General features: G+C 37.9%; 1 protein-coding gene across 6 annotated transcripts in view; it reads left to right on the forward strand.

Moving 5' to 3' along the window:
- The window catches only part of triob (trio Rho guanine nucleotide exchange factor b), a 97569-nt gene that overhangs the window by 24881 nt on the left and 54941 nt on the right, over positions 1–17747 (forward strand). For 5 of the 6 annotated variants that reach the window (XM_008432168.2, XM_008432167.2, XM_008432160.2 and 2 more), the window contains 5 exons: positions 10318–10392; positions 12583–12697; positions 15474–15666; positions 16880–16984; positions 17121–17591. In XM_008432168.2, coding sequence (XP_008430390.1) covers positions 10318–10392; positions 12583–12697; positions 15474–15666; positions 16880–16984; positions 17121–17591 — 959 coding nt within the window. Of the gene's footprint in view, positions 1–145; positions 228–10317; positions 10393–12582; positions 12698–15473; positions 15667–16879; positions 16985–17120; positions 17592–17747 lie in introns of those variants that run through there. The other variant, XM_017309558.1, reaches the window with a different exon arrangement.

Consider the following 17747-nt stretch of genomic DNA (forward strand, 5'->3'; position numbering starts at 1 on the left):
CAGTCCATGTCACAGCCACTGTTCATTTGCCTGTGTGTCGCAAAGTGAAATGCATAGTGGGGAAGCTAGAAAAAGGAGTGCAAAACCGCCTGTGAACATCTGTAGGATGTTGGTTAGACCGTTGCTGATTGGGCCAGTTTATGGAGGGTTTTAGTTTACAATGGCACTGCTGGACAACCACAGCTGGCAGTATGCCCAGGCAGGGAAAACCCTGATCAGACTATCAGGTAGGATGTTTTTTTTTTTCTCATGTTTTTTTAGTTTAAAAAAAAAAAAAGATTTAATAATAATAAGATTTTAATAATAATTTTTGCAAGTTCCATTTATTGCTTTGCAAATGCGGCTGATCCAGTTTCTCTTCGAATCGTGAAAACTGTTGGAGGGAAGAAGAAGGAATCAAATTAATCATTCATTACTTACACTGAGAACTTTAAATATACTAAATTATTTCATGGGTCAAATGCACTTTTTTAAAATTTGTGGGCAGACCTTTGCACAACTTATGTTGAATTAAAATACCCGATGAAGCACAGATGCTGTGTGGAAAATTCTTGAACATCTGCAGCAGTGCTTGTGTTGTGGTGCTTTTTGCAAATAACTGCAAACTGATGTTTATTAAGAAGTAGCTCTTCTCTGTGCACATGTCACTAAGAGCAATTCATGGCTTTTGCTTTTTATGTGGTTAATATAATTAATACTCTTCTGTTTAATTGAATTTTTTGAGAAACCAAAATACGAAACATAACTTTTAGACCTCAGTTTAAGGTGATATATTGCAGTTTTTGTAACAGCTTTGTCTCAGAAGCATTTCAGAAGAATGTGATGATCATGTGATGCAGCAAAATGTTATTTTGTTTTAGATCAGTTTTCAATCTTTTCCATCAAAGTTGTTGAGTGGGCCCCAAAACAATGTTATTGACATAGCTTGCCACTCTTCTTACTATCAAAATGGCACACTCTTTCCCATTTTGTATCTGTGCAGCTTCTGTTACTTTATGCAGTAGATATTGTGCTGTTTTGATGCAGTAGTCTGTTTCTACATGTTAAATGTTAGCAAGGCTTTTGCAGTCCATCATGTCTTTACCAAATGTGAAGGGAGGAATATAAAAAGCAACTTGTTTCAACAGAACTTTGTACGACTTACAGAGCTACAGCCTGCAAGCCAGTACATCAGTGCAGGGTGCTGCTGAGGCAGGGTAAACAGGACAGCTGGCCTCAGTCTTAAGCACAGGTGCGACCTAGAAGTGCCTGTGAAGAAAGACAAATTAGGCAGGTAGTGCATGCAACATCAGAACGGGTTCACCTTCCACAAACAGTGATTTGTAGTCAGAGGTTATGTAATTATAGCAATCGCTAAAATCTGTTTGCTCTTCCAAAACAAACTTGTAAAAACAAATGTAGTGGTGTGAAGAGATGTTCTGCTTTCCAACAGTTTTGGGGAAAAAAAGGGAAAAAAGGGGCTCCGATTCCTGATATGTCTTCTGATATGTTTGGAATTCATAATTCCCATTGCTGTCAAATTTTTTTTCAACAAAGTATCAGTCAAAGACTGGTTTAATTGGTTCAGGGTTTCATTCACTTTCATAGCTTCGCAAACATTTATTGATCACAATAAGGAGCATCTAATCTGATTTCCTGAAGGCTGTCAACATTTCCAGTATGTTGTCTGCCAAGCTGAGGTTGAAAACTTTGTTGTAACACATTAAGAGTACCTGTTTTCTGGTAAAGTCTCAGTCCCTGTTTAAAAGTAGCAGCTATCCAGAATGAACAGGAAAATAAAATAAAATGTTTATTTTTCTTTAAACATTTTTAAAGGACAATATTTAAAGGAATATATTCCTTTAAACACTCTCTACACATTTTGTTCATTTGACATTTTTAAGTAACCCACCTTTACAGGAAATGACTACTTTGGATCTTCCTTTCTTCAGTAAAGTTGTCTGCGCTGAAGAATTGAGTTGCTGTTAACTGCTATTAGCATTAGTTGAAGCCAAGAAAGTAAAAAAAAATATTTTCATCAACTTTTTCATTATATTTTAGAAGAGATTGTTATCAAAAACTGCAAAGCAACTGCTGTGGAAAAGCCTGATTTTTTGTAATATTGTCTATTGAAACCAGATTTACACTCTGTCAATGGAAAAAATAGTTATTTTTCTTATGTTGGAGCACAAAGTTATTTTTATTATTATTAGTTCTAGATCATTCTTGATTCAGTGTTGATTACAATGCAAAACTAAAGGACAACTAAACCAACTAAGCAAACAAAATACCTGATTGGGCTCCCATTCCTCCCATTCATGTCCCATACTTGTCTGTTTATTATGTAATTTAAATTGCAGAGGCATTTTTTTCTTCTGAGTTCTGAAAGCTGAGACTACTGGGACTAAGATTTGCCAGCATTAGTTTTTGTTGCGTATAAAAAAGTGCTGGCAGCTGCTACAGCGGGTTACCAGTAGTGAGGTCGAGGGGAACTTTAAGAATTTTTACAGCCAAACTATCCAGCTCAGCGAAAAGGGAACAGAGATGAGATGACTAATAAAAACAAAGACATTTGTAAGCTGTTTATTATTCTCAATAAAACCATCAGAGGAACAGGTGTACCTTCAAGTGGTGTACACAAAATCTTGAGATGCACTTTACGCATAAACTGATTACATATAAAACAAAATTACATGGCTCGTCTTCTGACAAACAGCGGATTTCTAACAAGCCTACATCCAGGTTTTGTGCGCCGTGTGTCACTGCGCTATTGTAAGAGCACAGATGTGACCACAGTGGTTCATTATAGACTTTAGAAACTCTGGCCATGCCCTTCTCTGGTTTCACAGAGAGCTCAGTGAACCCATCTTCACATGCGCATTCACTGGCTCGCACAAGGCCGCTGATAGTGAACATTGTTTATGCCCAACTGCATTGCTTTTACAGTGTGCGGCCGCACAGTTCAGAAGTGACCTGCAGACCCGCTCTGCCCTTCTTTTGAAGGATGAGTGTCTCATGGAGAGAGCTGTTAATCTGTGGGATTTATGTAGATTGAGAAATGCGTTGTTTGCAGCACCATTGCCAGGGATTGGTTATTATGTTGTCCGATATGAGTTATTAATGCATGCCACATCTTGGTCAAGGATCGTATGCAGGCCATTAGTCTTTTGGTTAGCAGTTTGCTCCAATAGGTTGGCGAAGTTAATAAATAGAATTGATGGTTTTGTAGGAAGGGTGCGTCATATTCTGCTGTGAGAGCGAATTTGATTTCAAGTCTTCACTTTTTATGGTCATTTTAAGCACACCTAATTACACTTAAATACAAAATTGATGAGTCAAACACAGCATTGTTTTATCTGGAGGCACCACTCTGCACACCGAGCATTTAAGCCCAGCATGAGAGCTGCACCACAAAAAGGATGGTTTTTGTTTCCACCGTTTTCATTCGTTATAACTTATTCATTGCCTTTTCTCCTTTTTTTTTTCCCGTTCTCCTTTTTTTGTGCTCTGCTCAGGGGTTAAGTTCAGGTCGAGGGAGTTGCGGTAAGAGCAAAGTGTTATTTTTGCTGTAAGCCACACTGTAACAGCAACAATATGAGAAACATGATGAAAGTTGAGCTCACCACAGTCCCCCGGCCCCCTGCCAGCCCTGGACGAAGGTCACAGAGACGGGCAGGAGTGGACGAGCGGGCGCTAGACGTGCCTCTGCTGTGGGAGCAGGGAGCAGACACGACCGACACATGTGTGTCTTTATGTGTAAGAAGGGAGAAAGGGAGAGGAAAGCAACAATGTGAAAGGAATACAGCTAGATGGAAACTTGGAAATTGGATCGAGGAGAAAATTAGATCTCTTTGTTGTTTTAACAATTATTCTCGACTGGTGGAAAAAAGCTTTTTTTTCCTTCTTGTTTTTCTCTTTTTTTTTGTCACCCATCACTCCAAACTTTGTAGTCAAACTTTAGAGTCAAAGTTTGGAGTGCCAAATCAAATATCTTTATAAGGTACCAAGATTAAGAGCACACCACTTGAAATATACTGAAATAACCTACTAAATACAGCACATAAGCAATCCTTTGTGCTCTTCAAGTAGCAAACAATGATACTGTGGTTGTGACTGTGGGTTGATATATTGTTTTGCTCTACATTTATGCTGTTTCTCATGTTCACACTGATATATTTGTGACAGCAGTCAAGCCAACTGCACTGTAGCATTTCAGCAGCGTTGTGTTGCAAGTTAAATAACGTCTGCTCTGCAACAACACAGACACACTCAGCTTGTAATTTGTCCGAGTTGAAAGTTACAGTGTTGTGTGCCAAAGGATTGGAATCGTGAGGCATGCTGGGATGCACAGCTGCATGTAGTACATGTGAATCAAGGTAGAGTATTTCAACTCCACGGACGGCAGACACAGATAAACATTTGTAGCTCCTAAGTTTTGGAGTCACTATTTAATTACAAGATTCCCATGGTCCTGAGAAAGAATTTGGAGTTATATACTAGATCAACACAAATCAGTGATGGATTGAACGGTGGAAGGAAATGATTTGTGGCTTTCAAAGTCTTAACCTTGATAACTTTGGTTATGTATTTTATTTTGAGCTTCTGAGTGAATACCTTGTTGAACTACTTTAAATGTTTGTCTGCACTGAATTTGTTGAGAATAATTTAATGACGTGTTTTGCCATTTTCTTTTGTGGTGTATTTGTTGCTGCCTCTTGGCCAGGACTTCCTTGAAAAAAGATGAAAATATGCATTTTACAGATTTGTAGGCATTTTTTTCCCCCTGCTTTGTGTTTGATATAATCAGATAAAACATCTATAAATTAATGTGGAGTTTGCCAGATAATGTGACAAAACCAATATTCTTAAGCTTGTAATGTTGATTTATTCCTGTGGCTCTGATGTTTCAAGGCTGGACTGAAGAGGTCAAAGGAAAATGACTTTGCAGTAAAAACTCCCTGAATCAATGTATCTGGGGCATAACTTAACTCATAAAGTTATAAAGACCACAAGGGCCAAGAAACAATGCATGATGACCACTATGTCTTGCTTTCTCTGGTTTCTCTGGTTTCCGCACTTCTAGTGCAAGCACAATATACACACCACTACCACTGTAAAAATACATATCCTCTCACAGGCTTTTGAATCAAGCTTGGCAGAAACACTGCATTTTCTTTCTGCTGTGCAAAATATGGATATTGTTCCTGTGTTTTCAAACAAGGTTGTCTTGTACCCTTCCACTCTGTGACATGCAAGCTATTGTCATTTTAGGGGCAGGGCTGCAGTTAACCTCTGACCAAAATTAGGCAAATTGAAAACTAAGAATTAACTAATCTTGACTGTACATCTAGTTTTCTTGTACTTGCAAGTATAAATGTCTACTTAGGTATGCTTCATGCCAAGTTTTATTTTTGTTTCATTTCTCAAATCTGAATGTCTTCAACTACCTAAATAGGTGATGTAAATGCAATGATCTATAGAAGTGTGACACACTTACAGAAATGTTAAATAAATTAAAATATTTTAAAAAATAACTTACTTCAGTTATTCAATAAAGCACGCTATATAATTTAATAATATACACACTTATGTTTTCAAACCTTCTCTTCCCTGCTAATGAAGATTTGACATTTAAGATTAGAATATCACATCAGACACAGAAAAACGAAAACATTTTAATACATTAATGTGACCTTGATAAAAAAAAAAAGTATGCCTGCCTTGTTGTTTTAAAAGGGTAATTTTAAGCAGAAAAACTGTCTTAAATGTGCAAAAACTTAAAATGCACATGTAAATATATTTGTTTGCATCTACACTTCTCTCTGCATTCATGAATATCTAAAAAGCCCATGAGTCTAAAAAGCCTACTTCCTGACTTACTGTAGATTTAGTTGCAGTAAAATCTTTTGTCCTGCAGAAATTGATGTTCACCCATCAGCCTAATCAAATATCAATACTTTTGATTAGGTTTTTGCTATTATTTATTTAGGATGGTTTGATGATACCGAGTACAACTTAAGTACTTTCTAAAATAAAATAAAAAATTGGTGAGTTCATTGCAGATTAAATTAAATCAGCTTCAATTGTCTTAAAACAGCAAAGTAATTACCAAAACCACAAGTGTGTCATAAATTGGGAAATTCTGGAACGTTGGGATCACTGTTCACACTCAAGCCTGTTTAGCAGCAACATAAACCAACTTAGGGAAAAAACTGCTTTACAGAGAAGTTTCATGATAAAATGGGACAAAAAATTGTTTGGCCATACTGACAAAAAGCTTTAAAATGGAAGAAACCTGTATCACATGTGAAGTGGTGTTGGTAGTATCATGCTAGAGCTCCGTGTTGTCGTAATGCTGAATTGCACAGTCTGCAAGGTAAGGAAAAGAAAAGCTGAACCTCCGAATTCCTCAGCTTCACCTCAGATCAACAGATGGGGTAACACTGTTTGACGGGTTGTGCATAAGACGTACATGACGCTGTCATAAACACGACACAACTTCTGTTATGAACATTAAGGAGTCTTCATGAATATTTACGACTGTTGTCATGAAGTTGCATTAAAACTTGTTTTAAAAGTCCAGCAAAATGATCAACTTTCCATTATAAGTCTGATTATGTACCAAATGACACTTCATGACAACAGTCTTAAACATTCATGAAGACTCCTTCATCTTCATGACAAGTGTTATGTCACTTTTCAGACATAACACCTTGTCATGTCAGTCTTATGCACACATCCCGTCAAATAAAGTGTCGCCACAGACGGTTAAAAACAAGGACGTAATTGGTTGTTCCTGTGGCACAGTGATCCAGCACACTGCTAAACCCATTTTGGAAAGGATAAGCTCCTCGAATCACCCCGATCTCAACCCTGTTAAAAATTTATGGAGCAGACCTAATAGTCAAGTCTCTGCCAGGAAACCAAATAGCTTAATAAGCTACCAAAATCTTATTTTTAAAAGTCTGTCTCAAATTCCTTCATTTGTTAAAATGTGTTAATTTGAAGGTCCATTGCAAAAAACACTTCTCTTGGTCGGACTCGGTATGGACTCTGCCTGCTATGAAAAGACAAAGTGCACAATAGCGGTTAATGGATTGCTCTTATTATGAGCGTACTATGAACCTGGAATTGAACAGGTTTTTTTTGTTCTTAGCAAATGTGTAACTGAAGGCCTGTGTGCAGTAGGGGGAAAAAAAAGCACTGTGTGCCCCTGTGTAAACATTTGAAGTGAGAAGCAATGATGCAGTTTCATGAATCACAACGGGCTTGGCAATTTTTCCACTTCCACCGAATATTCTATGCTAAGTCACTGCATATAAACATGATTGAAATCATGAGCTGCAATGTGTGAGTGTGTTTATTTTACTGCATTGGCATCACAAGCGACTTGGCATTTTGATCTAGAAGCATCTTATTTCTGCTTTTCAAACTCCACTGCTGTCCATGCAGGACACAATGCAAAAGTTGGGTGACAGTCACATCTGTTGCTCGCTCTTCTGTACCGTTTCTCATCTCTCTGCCAGATTTGGTCTGATGTAGAGTTCATAAAGGTGTAGAAAAACAGTAGAAGCAGAACTGCAGCACTTTCACAGAGGTAAGCACCAGCTGCGTGCCGGAACCGGTATCTTATATAAACCACCATGGTGAGGAATGTGTCTGTCTGGGCACCCTTGACAGGAAACATGCATGTGCTCAGACATGGAGTCCAAAGAGGAGCATTTCTCTCTGTCCTGTGGTGGAGATGTTCCTCACATGCACACGCACACACACGCACACCTGTTTTTAAACAAAGTGTAGACTTCCTACTTTGTCTTTGTGTGCGTGAGCAAAAGAAAATGGATTCGAAACAGGTGCTGCAGTTTTCAAAGACAAAAAAATCAGAGGGAGATTGTAAAAACTCTTAAGTTTAAATGAATAAAACAGGCAGTCAGCTTTTCCTGTTATAGCAGATTGACCATTGCAGTAGTTAGGCCCATCTGGTTGTGCTATTTTTCAGAGTTTTATTTTTTATTTTCTGTCTGTTTAACTTTTTCTGCAGCAAACGCACAGTGGAGCTTTGTCTTGGATCTGATCATCTAATTCTAGTTTAAATCAACAACAGGGGAAGCCACTGACACCAGGAGTGAATAGTAGTTCTTTAGTCTGTTTCCTCGTCCAAATGCTATACGTTTTTTTTTTTTTTTTGCAGATTGTATTTTCCCCTTGTTTACTTTGATGATTATTTTCCATTTCCATTGTCTTGCCATCTTGTTCTCTTTACTGTACAATTTAGTCGTTTAATTTATCTGTCTTATCTTTTCATACCTTTTGTTATAATTAATTTGTAATCTGGAAGAGGCAATCATAGTTTTATTAGACTCTTCATGTAAAATAAGCAAATTTTAGTTGATGTCAAGGTTAAAAATGCTTAAACTTAGAGAGTGATTATTTATCTCTGACTAATTTGATTATGAATAGCCTATGAGAAGTTGGCTCATTTTTACAGAAAGTGTGGTCTGTGTGATTCAATGTTTATATAATATTTGTCAAAGTGGCTTTTTGGTTATGTAACTGTTTTCTTATTTTTTTTGTAGCCTTCCTATTTATAGATTAATTATTTATGGTTTATTACTGTTGTTACTTTAAATTAATGACCCAGTTGTTTAATTATACTTCCACCATTTGATAATCATACTTCCACCATCATGGTTCATTGAAGACTGCTGTTCTGGGATTATGTTTTTTTTTTTTTTTTTTTTTAGATTTAGAGAAGGGTAGACATTTTACATGAGTGGCATAAAAATTTACTTTTTTTTTATATCTCATCTGATCACGATGTTTAGTGTCCCATGCATTTATTGAAAGATCTCCAGAAGTAGATTCCAGCTGCTATGTTGAAAGACTGTCAGACCCTTCTGTAGTTTTAGTTGTCTGCTGTAATGCACAAGTTTACTTAGTTATATTTAATTCGTAATAAAACTATGACATCAGTTTGAATTTATGCTAATCTTTATCTCTTTATTTCTGTTGAAATATCTGTTTTCATGTCTTTTGTGTGGTGTTACATCTTTGGATCCTTAAGAATACCTTAAAACAGGCATGTATATGTTTCTGACATTATGACAGTCAAATAGGATAGAAGGAAACTTGACATACATATTTCTTCTTCTTATTATACACCATTTTCTACAAAACGGCTTATATAATCATGGTAGTTCTACTTCGTTAAAGTTTTGTTTTGTCAGTTTTATAAATTTGATAGTTGTGTAGGTCCATAACATGAAACTTTAAAATGTGCATCTTTCAACTTCAAGTCTTAATTTTGTTACAAAAACGAGACAATGGGGTCAGCTTTTTATGCCAATATAGGTTTACTGACAGAAACTTTCTCTGTTATCCTGACTAATTAAGAATTTTTTATAGACTATCACACATATTTACATCCTCCAGTTCTTTATTAAGTTAAACCTAAAGAATTGCACAGTTACCAACAACTATCAGATAAAAAATTGTATAAAACACTGGGAAAAAAAGAACACTGCCAGTGTGTGTGTGTATATATATAAAACAACGACATTTAAATCAGTAGGATTTAGGAATGCTCTGACAGGCACAAATGACTAAGCAGTTGATGAGAACCCTTTGGTGTGATGTTGTGGTTTGCTGTTGCATTTTGCTCCCTTGCAGTAAACCTTGGACCATCTGCTGAGCAGTTGAGGCAGAGAGGTTGACATTTGAACAGCATACAACAACAAAACCCAGGCCAGGCTCAGAAACATATTGACACCAGGCTAAGCTAAAACTTTCATGTAGAAACAAAAGCAAAAGATTATTGCTTGACCTGCTCTGTTTTGCAGCTTTAACCGGACCAATATGGCCACTGACATGTCCTGCATTCTGGTGTTATCACCATCTCCTGCGTATTGCATTATTGCACAGTGATCAGTACGTATCGTTGTCTGACACTATTCCTGGTAGTTTTGTTGTCAAACGCAAACGAGGCCGTGAAATGTCATCACAACTCTTCTTTTTTTAATTGTTGTCATGACAAAACCTTCTTATCTACAGAATGAAAACTTATTTGGAAGATGGACAAAAAAAGAAGTCATTACATTTCTCAGCAGATCAGAGTCACCTTCATTACAGAGACTAAACAAATCATTAACTTTGTTGGGTTTAAATTGCCCATTTGATAAAATGACATAATAATTAAACAGCTTCTCTGGTGGAGCAGATCCAACCTCCCCTCAGGCTGCGATGTATAAATTGAATTAGTCTTGACAGGTAATCAAACGCAAAGAGAATCATCATGACTTACCCTTTTTTTTTTTTTTTTGCTATTTTTTTCTTTTTCAGGGTTTCATCGCAATGAGGATATGAAGGCGATTGATGTGCTTCCTATCCTCAAGGAGAAGGTTGCCTTTCTCTCAGGTCAGTTACACTTTCTGCATGCCATTTTCATGTCACCACCTTTTTTTATAATCTGTTATTAGCCGTAATGAAAGTCTGCCGTTACAAAATAAATTAGGGGGGTCACTTTAGCTCTGCCTTTTATGTTTTTTTTTTTTCAATAGAAATAATTGCATAAACTGACATTTTCATTCAGATTTAAGTAAATCTAATAAGGTAAGCGTTCATGGCTTTAAAATAAAATGTTATTTTGATTTTATGTTTCTTACGAATACAGGGTAAAGTAAATATTATCAAAGATAAACTTAGAAAATAAAATAACTTAAAAACTAATCAGATAACTGGAACAATGTGTGTTGTGGATTTTAACAGAACACAGCTTTCCATATATTTTCTTTTAATGCTAGTTCTAATATCTCTATAGTTTTAAATTTGTTTTGGTAAGCTTAAGCTAAGCCTAGCTGGTGAATAGAGCAGCATTAGTGCCAGGTCAGATTAGGTGTACCACTAGGTCACCAAGCCTTTTTTCAAACTCCTATTTCAAGGATCTTGAGTAATACATTGAGCTTCCTAATTATTATTTTTTTGGCAACTGCAGAGGCATTGCTTCAGTTGTCACTCATTTCAGACACTAATTTGTTTTCTTCACTGCTGTTTTAGTTTTAATTTTAAACAATTAATTCCATTACTGTTTCACAGAACTTCATGGTGTCAAGTGCTATTTTTAGAAGTTACCCCAGGGGTAATTCACATGATCTCTGAAGCCAACCTCTGTGTTGGATGAATTAAAGGGACAGTGCCCTGTCATTTGTGCATCTAGCTGATCCAGGTGTCCACCACCCAGCAAACAGATTATTCTTGTTCAAGAAAGTTGACACATGTAACTAAGAGCAAGATCCTGTCTGAACCTATTAACCTAAAGTCACAAATGTTTAGAGAGGCCTCGCAAACTTAGTAACATCTCTGTGAAAATAATCACGCCCCAATTTAAAAAACAAAAAAAAAGAAAAGAAAGTGACCAAAGATACACACAACTCAGTCTGGAAAGTGTAACAAAGTTATTTCTAAGGCTTTGGGAATCCAGCAAACCATTGTTATAGTCAATATCTATAAAAGGAGAAAAAATAGAACAGTGACTGGCCTTGCCTTTAGTCACTGGCCTACCAAATTTACTCCAAGAGTGGATCAATGATTCATCCAGGATGCAATAAAATAACAAAGAAAAGCATCTACAAAAACAAAAATTCTGGAGGACTCATTTCCCTTAGTTAAGGTCAGTGTTGAAATTCAAAAAAAAAAATGTTTCCACATTTTTTTGCTGATAAAAAGAAAAATGCCCTATCTTGTATTTCCCCCCAAAAGACATCTTGATTAAAAAAACATTCTGTCTGATGAAGGAAATGTAAAACATTTTAGAAAGGGCGTCGGATTCACAGTGGTAATTATATGATGGTGTTGGACTGTGTTTCTTCAAAAACTGGGTGACTTGCTGCAATTGATAAAGCTCCGGTTTCTGCTGTAGGCTTTGCTTATTAAAAACTGGTAAAATTGCTAAGCATTTTATTCAGCACTGATTTCCTGAAGTGCTGTTCAAGGATTTATTGGCTAGTTATGTCAGCTAAGAATCCTTTAGCTGTTAATGAGTTTGCTTGCTAAAGAGGAATGGTGAGAAGAATGCATCTGAAGGAAACATCAGTCATTTCTAAAAAGAAAAAGTTAAGCAATTTTAAGGGAAAGATTGGGCTGTTTTTCTTTTTTTCAATAGGAATGTCGATTAATTTTACACCGACTTTAAATGGTATTTTTATCATTTGTCACTGTTTTTAAACACGCTGTGTTTGTGTCATCATGAGACTAATTTGACCCTTACCCTTTAGTTTGACTCAGCGCGGCCATGACTAACCGCTGACATATTAACAGATGGTTCGGACACAAACACAATGTAATCTCCCATCACTTTGGCACTTAGTTCAGTTGTCAGTTCATATTTATGTACTTAATTAAATATGTTTTTCTTTACTAGCAAAACTGCTTTTGAATACCATACAAAGATAGTTGGTTGATCTGTTTAACTTAGTTTAGAACAAACTTTAATGAAATTGTGTTCTTGTTTCTGAGGTTTAGAGTTCTCAGAACGGAGATGACTCTGGATTTTGTCTAATTATCAAAGTTGACGTAATTTGCTGATTTTCTTTCTTGTTGTGTCTGAAGGTGGCAGAGACAGACGTGGAGGTCCAATTCTCACTTTTCCAGCACGGAGCAACCATGACCGAATAAGACCTGATGACCTCCGCAGACTTGTAGCGTACCTCGCTACTATTCCAAAGTAAGATATTAGAACTGATATGAGAACAAATTGCAGATACATTGAAGAAATAGGTCTTAAAGAAAAGTCAGGAATTGGTATGTGCAGGTCAAACCTCTATCTGGAGGTTGAAAATGGCTACAAAGATCTGATTGGTGACTCCAGTTACAACTTATGTTGCTATGTGACTTCCAAATAAGCCAAATGCTTATTATTTTATGTTATTTACTGACAATGTTGCCTGATTTTAAAGACACAGCAATTTATTTTCTTTAAAGAAGCACCTTGATTTGACCCTTGCACACACACACAACACATAATCCACTGTGAGATTTTCCCATCTTGCTTGGTTTAAATAATAACCTTATGCTGCAAAGAGTCCGAAGGGTTTTGGTATATATTCTTGAAGTTTTTACCCTCTATGTTTTCCATTTCTGTCTTTAATTACGGCTCAGCTCAGAGAAAAACTGGTTTAATTGGTCGATCTGATCTCTTTGACCCCTTCCTTTCGAGTCTGTTGATGTTTGGAAGGAGCTGGTAGCGATTCAGCATGGTGTCATAGCTACATTTTTTTCACATCTGAGTTTTTCACATGTACTGGTTATCCTCTCCTGCTCCCATATCTGCTTTGTTGTCGCAGAGATTTGCATCTAAAAACCTTAAACATGTAGCCACAGGAATAATGTTCAGAGCTGCGCTATGAACTTCCGTACAGCTCAGACTGCACCTTCAACACATCGCTCCGGGCTGTTCTGTTTGGCCTCACTTGTGATTAGCTTGGAGTTGCAGTTTGCACTCCTCTGTTCTGCAGCCTCTGATCTTCTCAGTGCCACACTTTCTAGTGCTGCGCAGGTCGAGTGCTTTAAAGTGCTTCTCACCTCAGTATTTCCGACACTTGTCTGGAGGTGAGAGGTGGTTCAAATTAGATGCAGCAAAAACGGTGTTTAGCGTTCTAAGACTTTTCTAAGGAGGCAGAGGCAAAACGATAGCCATTCAGTGTTCGCTTGTAAAGTGGTGTATACAGACTACTTTAGCTGAGCTTTGCTCTGTTGATTTTCTGCTTTGATCGTTTCAGACAAATTTGTTATCCAACTCTACTAATTCAAAATATCCAATTTCTTACTTAGTATATAATCAAGTTTAATACTTGCTTTTAAGGGATTTTTAAAATCTGAAGAAGCAGGGGGGGAAATTATTAAACAGGACCAGAGCCATAGATTCTGTTGCACCACCACAGCAGTCCAAAAAGTCATTAAAGAAACATGCTGCCTTTTTATATGATGGCTGATTATTCTGTTTGCCTTGGCAGTGCATGTTCTCCAACACACAGGCAAGACTGTCAGCTTTGCAGATATACCAGCGATGTTTTATTTCTCAACTAACCTTCAGATAACAGTGATTAAATAATTGGATCAGTTAATTAGCTGACCCAATAATTAGCATCATATTTTCTATTTAATTTGATATAAATTAGTTGGAAATCTTTTAAGTTCGACAAATTTTATGTTTATTACAACAGTCTACCAACATTGTTCCCATTTCTTTTCAAAGTGAAATAATAATATCCCAGATCCCTTATTATCTCTACTAACATAGAAGCGCCTTGCTAAGCCTTGCGAAGCCTTCCTGAGATCAGTCTTAAGTAACTTTTTGCGATTATGAATGCGTGAGAGAGAGGACAGTAGGTGTTACACAGCTCTGCCGTTACAATAAATGATCACTAATAAAAAATCTAATTACAGAGTTAACATTTTAAGCTTTCTTTAGCATCTTCTGTTAGCAATTAGCATGGGTTCCTGTGTATTTCCGATAGTCAGCGCTACAGAGCCCTCACCTTTTCTGTGAGATTTCCAAAAGATCGTCAGCATTTCCTTTCCCAGCACATCCCTGGACCATTGCACCATATTCAAAAGGATAGAACCGATAAGCTTTGCAGCAATGCATTCTTGCATTGCTGCAAAGCTGCATCAGCTGCTGACTTCTCTCTGTTGTTGCAGCCTGAATGAACAGCTTTCACACCAAGTTCAGTTTCTACTGGCTTCTATACTCGGTCAACTTCCAGTACCAATAATATTGTTACGACTGCAGCCTGGCAGCGCTTACTTATGGTGGGTTGCGGATCAGGAAAATATAGACTGATCACTGATCAGAACGTATCACTCACCAAGTTGGATGACTTCAGTCACAGCTTAAGAATGGAGGTGTAGTTACTCAGTGGAGTGATAGATTTTCCTTCTTAGTTTTATTCCTTTTCCTCTACCCTTACTCTAACTCTGCCACTGTTTTTCTTCTTTGTCTCCCCCTCCTCTTCTCTGTCAGCTCTTTCTCTCTCTCTCTCTCTCTCTCTCTCTCTCTCTCTCTTCTCCCTTTTCTCTCCGCTCTGTTTTCTCTCCCCATTTGGCCGATGCTCTGTTTTCAGAGTGAGGTCAGAGTGAGATAGAGCAGGAGGGCCTGCGTCTGTCTCTGTTACAGCTAGACACATTTAGAGCATAGCCTTTAATGCTAAGAAATAACCTTTTATGGGCTTGTTCAGCAGCATGACTCCCGGTGAGTACCAGTGGAAATTTCAACGCTCGAATGTTTTTAACTGCCTTTTTTTTTCTTCTTCTTCTCCAGATGCGGTGGAGGACAGGACCACTTAGCTTTAATATTTGCTGCTACAATAAATCTTTTACAAAAGATATTTTGTTGGGATAATATTTGAACTCCTTTCACTCTTTTATTCCCTAGGGTAATATGTCTTATTTCGGTAATTTAGAAGACAATTCGCCTCTTTATTTTGCAATCTGTCCTTCAGTGAGGAGGTGGCCCGACATGGCTTCACGGTCATTGTGGACATGCGTGGCTCTAAGTGGGACAGCATCAAACCGCTGCTGAAGATCCTGCAGGAATCTTTCCCGTCTTGCATCCACGTTGCCCTCATCATCAAGCCAGACAACTTCTGGCAGAAGCAGAGGACCAACTTTGGCAGCTCCAAGTTTGAATTTGAGGTGAGTGATGCATTGTTATTTAGAGCACAAGCAATCCTTTTTCACTAATAATCACAGGAGTAGTTTTGCAACTAGTTTATTACTTGTCATTACTGTCTTTTATGGACACATCATTTGTAGGATTTCTCTGATTATTTCTTTCCAAATATAGTTGCAGGGATGGTTTTGAATTTTTTTTATTCCAAGAAGTTATTTACAGTTATTAAAAATGTTTTCCAAACTGAAAATAATCAGCTCCAGCCCCCNCCTTTTTCTGATTGGCTCAGATTGGACTGCTGCACTGTGACAGCAGCAGTTTTCTGTCCCATGTGGCCATGTGTGGCTGGTATATTTAGTTCTGACCCAGTTACCACAGAACCCGGACAAATAGGACATTCATAGAATTTTATCCTAACTTCACTTACATACTTCCAGAGTGGTCCATTTTAGTTTTTCCTGCAACGTACTCTCAGTGGTTCTCCACACCCGATCAGGATGCTGTCGGTTTAATTCTCTCGGATTGGCAGCAAAGTTCAGGGCCAGAGGGAGATAATCAAGACGGACTCAACATGTAATCCTGTTAAGTTTTCACAACTGCTGCTGATCGTTACTGAAGTGGAAGATGTTTTCTCTGCAAATCCCAGCTGCCCTTTAGTTTACTGGGTGATAAAACAAAGTGCTATTAATTATAGAAGCACTCACACAGAGGAAAATTTCTTCCCACATTTTATTATTTATCACTGTACAAGCACTTCCTTGAAGAGGTTCAGATATCCGCCTTCCTCGAAACAGTGTAACTAATGTGAATATTCTCATAGACGCGGCTGTTTACACTCAAAACAAAAGCCGACCTCAGCTCCAGTTTAAAATCTGCCCATTTAAAAGGTGTTTTTATTATGTCTACCTTCCTCCATTGAACCCAGCACCTTCTGCTTTTGCTCCTGTTAGTTTATATTCTTGTGTTTCACTTTTATTAATGATAACATGATTTTTTTTCCAACATACCTTTTTAGACAATTCAGAACATTTCAGCTGAAGAGTTGCATATTTTTTACTTGAAATTCTTCATTTAATGTAGGGGTGATGTTTTGAAAAGTTTAGAGCAGAAACGAAATTAAATTCCAGTGCTTTTCTTTTTTTTTTAATCTTAATTGTCTTCTTTATTTTCCTTGATTTATTCATAATCTCTTTAATGCATTTTTTGTATTATTCTATCTTGCTAACCCTCCCACAGACAGTGATGGTGTCCTTGGAGGGTTTGACCAAGATTGTTGACCCTTCCCAGCTCACGGCTGACTTTGACGGCAGCTTAGAGTACAACCATGATGACTGGATTGAGGTTTTGACGCTTTCTCTTTTCTATTTAATTTAAGTTTTGCGGTGGAGCTAATTTAATAATTGATTGAAACTTTTTATAATTACCTAAAACCTGCTGTGGAACAATTGAATTTCTAGCATAGACCCTTTCATTCCAGGTGCGCCTCTCCTTCGAGACTTTTGCCAGTGACGCAGCGCGAGCGCTGGCACGCCTCGAGGAGCTCCAGGAAACCTTGTCCCAGCGCGATCTCCCACGGGACCTGGAGGGGGCTCGGCGGCTCATGGAGGAGCACGCTGCGCTGAAGAAGAGGGCTACGAAGGCATCGATAGAGGAGCTTGATACGCAGGGCCGAAGACTGCTCCAGAGGCTACAGCTACAGACTGCGGGGGTCGGGGGTGGCGGTGAAGGGGGTTACAGTAACCGTGGTGTTGGAGCCAGCGGAGACTCCAACGACCACCATCATGGTCTTCACGCGCACGCAGACGCGCACAATCTGGTTGCTAAAGTGACGGCGTTGTTGGATAAGCTCCACGGGACGCGGCAGAATCTGCAGCAGCTGTGGCACATGAGGAAGCTGAAACTGGACCAGTGTTTCCAGCTGCGGCTCTTTGAGCAGGACGCTGAGAAGGTCAGAGCGCTCTTCTTCAATTTGTCCATGTTGGAGTGTTTCACATCTCCTGCATGTTAGGTGAAGATAAAAAACCCATGACCTAGTTAATCCATGGATTTTTGACCTGCTTTACACTCAATATCCCAGTGTAGATATGGACACACATATATCAAA

The sequence above is a fragment of the Poecilia reticulata genome, linkage group LG16 (assembly GCF_000633615.1).
Source record: "Poecilia reticulata strain Guanapo linkage group LG16, Guppy_female_1.0+MT, whole genome shotgun sequence".
Classification (NCBI taxonomy): Eukaryota; Metazoa; Chordata; class Actinopteri; order Cyprinodontiformes; family Poeciliidae; genus Poecilia; species Poecilia reticulata.